The following is a 3,610-nucleotide window of genomic DNA, read 5'->3' as shown; positions in this document are numbered from 1 at the left end:
GGCAAACAAATGAATGTACGAAGCTCCTTGTGCATTTCTTTTGTTCATTTTGTTTAGCATGTATGTATGCATGTATGTATGTAATCGAGTTGGCCAATTGATTGACTCGAATTTCGGTTATGTGGTCTAATCTTAAATGAAGTACCTTCAGCACATTGCACACACACACACATACACACGCATAACTCATACCACACACACACGCGCACACATAAACACATAAACTTCCCGAGCAGCTAAACCGCAAATTAACAAGAAATTACAGCCACAGTAGGTGCCAAAAGCAAACCAACGCGTATACATGAACACATGTACTTGAACTTAAATTGATTCTAAGAGCGAAACTAAATTATACATACATTGCGCTAGAGTGAAACTTCTTGAAAAGACTATAACATATAACTAATGGCTAAATATTTATTTTTAATTATTTTCATACATTTTACAACATGTATATTTATGTATGTACATTTTTGCAAGACGGGAAAAGAGAGAGAGAAGAGAAAAAGCTAAAAAAGAAGAGAATGAGAAGAAGAAATATTTGTTATAGTTTAGTTGGTAAGATAATAATTACAATAATACGATCGACGATATCAGACGTAGCTTTATCCGTATGCCTAACAATGTTCCCGTACCTCCGAAGCGAGGACATGTTGTGTTTTATATATAACTTATCTTATTAGTTAGTCGAATTAGTTTCAGCAGCATGCAAAGATGTCCTTCGAGCCTTGACTCGACCATATACAAGTAGTTGATTTCATTTGTTTTTAATGTTTAACCGTTTAAATCGTACCTAATATAGTTGAAACGTGACGCAGTTTGTTGTTGGCCAATTAAGATGAGCGATAAAGAAACTAAACTAGAAACAAAACCATGTTAGAATTAGTAAAAATTTTAGTGAAAATTTCTGAAATATTGAATAAAAAATACCAAAGAAATAAACTGTTTGTTTTCAATTTTATATGAAAGAACATTAAAAATTTGTAGTATAGTATATTACAATATAAGAAAATAAAATTATATTATGTTGATTTTGATTAAATGAAATCAGGTGAGTAAATTAAAAATGGAAAACCTATAAGTGTTTGCATTTTCTGATTAATTTGATATTTTTTGTAAGCGTTGAAGTGTAATGAATCAGAACCTGTCTATATACATTCGGAATTATCAACGTTTAATTAATAATTAATTTTGATTACTCACTGAGATCAGGCAATATAAATAATATTTATATTTTAATATGTATTGACTGTATAGGTGAATAACACATATTGCATATTAATTTATATTTTGTACATGATTTTTATTTTTATTTATTTTATCTTAAATATTCATACAATTGATTTGCTGCTCCTTAACATTTCAATAACTATTCATAAGTGCAATTAATCATATTTCAATGCCAGTCAAAGGCTCGCTGCTACAGCACTCTCGGTAGGTTCACTGCGGCTCTCTCTTCGATCGAAGCTCGCTCGCAGTTAAGCATTAATGTTTCTACACTCATGGGAAATTTGCTCCGCTGGAAGCGAACAGACGACCACATGGGGACTGTCGCCAGCTGTGGGGTTCAGTTCGTTTTGTGTGTTCGAGCAGCGCTGGTTCGGCATCTCCACCTTTTATTTTTGTGCTCTTTGCCGGCTCCCATTCAATTAGAATCTATACTTTTCGTGAGTTGTTGTTGATTTACTGATGTGCGGCGAATCTGACATAATTGAATTAGCTTTAAGTAAATGTTAAAGTGTTTATTGCGTTGAGTGGCGCTTTTTGCGGGGTTATTTATAAAAGCACGTGTGATGCTCCAACACTCGAGTGTATATACATATACACAGATAAACATACATATGTATATAAAATATAGATTAAAGGGCATCGAATTCAGTTGTGCAGCCGTTCAGGCATTATCAATAACAAGAACAATTGTGTTCATTATAAGTCTTTGCCTCAGCAAACTCGACTGACATGCAGGTCAGCTTTTGAATATTAATGCAGAGTTTATCAATTTCAATATGATAATGCAAATAATTGTGTTTTAATTGACGTTTTTCTTGTTGCCATATTCGGGCCTGTCGGGCCCAAAGTAGGCAGCTTGACAGCAACACAGCAACAGCAAATATGCAAATTGAAGCAAGTCAATTTTCAATCCAACAAGCGCTCACATCCACATCCAAATCCAATTTTCGCCATCCGTAGAGCACCGTAAAATGGCCAGCAACAACAGCAACAACATCGTTGACCTGCGCTCGGACACCGTCAGCCAGCCGACACCGGAGATGCGTGCCTGCATGGCCAGCGCTGTGGTGGGCGACGATGTCTACGGCGAGGATCCCACTGTCGCCGAGCTGGAGGCAACAACAGCTGCATTATTTGGCAAGGAGGATGGCCTATTTGTGCCCAGCGGCACCATGGGAAATCTTTTGGCCGGTAAGTGGCACGACGTGCACATAAATAACACAGCCCTGGCAATTTAGGGACCGACGGCCCCACTAAGGAGCCCCAACCTCTCGGACACGTAAATGCATATTAGTTTAAAGCGAGCCCCCCTCAATATATATATAAGAGAATAATTCGCTCTGTTTCGCTGATGTTTATTAGCTTAAAGTGAACCGACTTACTTTGCGGAAAGTGAAATTGAAACTTTTAGCGGAAACGAAAACAGAAACAAGAACAAACACAAACAGGACGGCCATCTCATGCATCAGGCTCATAATCGTTAAGGTTAAGGGCACGCCCATAATCATAACATTTATTTTTATGGACTTTAGTGTGGGGCGTGGGCGTGGACGTGGGCGGCTGCAGTGAGGTAAACTTCTTGGCTGCTCAGTGCCCATCCCAGCCAAACTAATATTTCTAATGGCATCGCCATTTTATTAAAGTCGAATTCGCTGGGAGCCCAAACTAACCCAAGCTGCTCTTCTATGAACTAACTGAAATGAAATTCATATTTGCTTGCAGTTATGGTTCATTGCAGTCGACGTGGCTCCGAGGCCATTGTGGGCGATTTATCGCACATATTTCTCTATGAGCAAGGTAAGTTAGTCAAGAGTGATAAATATAAGCTACTACGGCCGCATCTTGAACCCACTTAGGTGGCTCGGCGCACTTGGCTGGCGTGCAATTAGCCCAGTTGAGGAATCTTCCGGATGGCACCTTCAGCCTGGAGGAGCTGCGGCACAAGATACGCCAGTATGAGGACTGTCACGAGCCGATCACCTCCCTGGTCGTCGTGGAGAACACCCACAACATGTGTGGCGGCAAGGTGTTGCCGCTGTCCTATCTGGACGAGCTGGTGTCACTGGTGCGCGATTCGGGCTTAGGCGTCGTACGCATCGGCCTGCACATGGACGGCGCTCGAGTGTTCAATGCGGCCGCTGCTTTGGGTGTCAAAGTTGAGCGCATCGCTCGCGGCTTCGACTCGGTCTCGGTGTGCCTCAGCAAGGGTTTGTCTGCGCCAGTGGGCTCCGTATTAGTCGGCTCCAAGAAATTCATAGCCGAGTAGGTATTGCATAGCTTTAGCAATTAATATTTAGCTGATTCCCTGCTGCTTCCTCCTTGCAGAGCTTGCCGACTCCGCAAAGCTCTGGGCGGTGGCATGCGACAGGCGGGCATCTTG

At 40.8% G+C, this 3,610-nt stretch overlaps 1 protein-coding gene across 2 annotated transcripts in view; it reads left to right on the top strand.

Annotated features, from left to right (window-relative positions):
* Positions 1-1,552: 1,552 nt before the first annotated feature.
* Positions 1,553-3,610, top strand: part of LOC108659853 (uncharacterized) — a 2,637-nt gene continuing 579 nt past the window's right edge. The window contains exons 1-5 of one of the 2 annotated variants that reach the window (XM_030391166.2): positions 1,553-1,667; positions 2,191-2,421; positions 2,953-3,027; positions 3,087-3,492; positions 3,556-3,610. The exon at positions 3,556-3,610 is cut by the window's right edge and continues 82 nt beyond it. In XM_030391166.2, the coding sequence (XP_030247026.1) occupies positions 2,202-2,421; positions 2,953-3,027; positions 3,087-3,492; positions 3,556-3,610 (756 nt within the window). In that variant the 5' untranslated portion in view covers positions 1,553-1,667; positions 2,191-2,201. Of the gene's footprint in view, positions 1,668-1,946; positions 1,966-2,190; positions 2,422-2,952; positions 3,028-3,086; positions 3,493-3,555 lie in introns of those variants that run through there. The other variant, XM_089265415.1, reaches the window with a different exon arrangement.

Source organism: Drosophila navojoa, chromosome 2, assembly GCF_054131105.1.
Source record: "Drosophila navojoa isolate 15081-1374.11 chromosome 2, UAZ_NAV_1.0, whole genome shotgun sequence".
NCBI classification, from domain to species: domain Eukaryota; kingdom Metazoa; phylum Arthropoda; class Insecta; order Diptera; family Drosophilidae; genus Drosophila; species Drosophila navojoa.
Note: the sequence above shows the minus strand (reverse complement) of the source record. Positions and strands in the feature narration are given on the sequence as shown.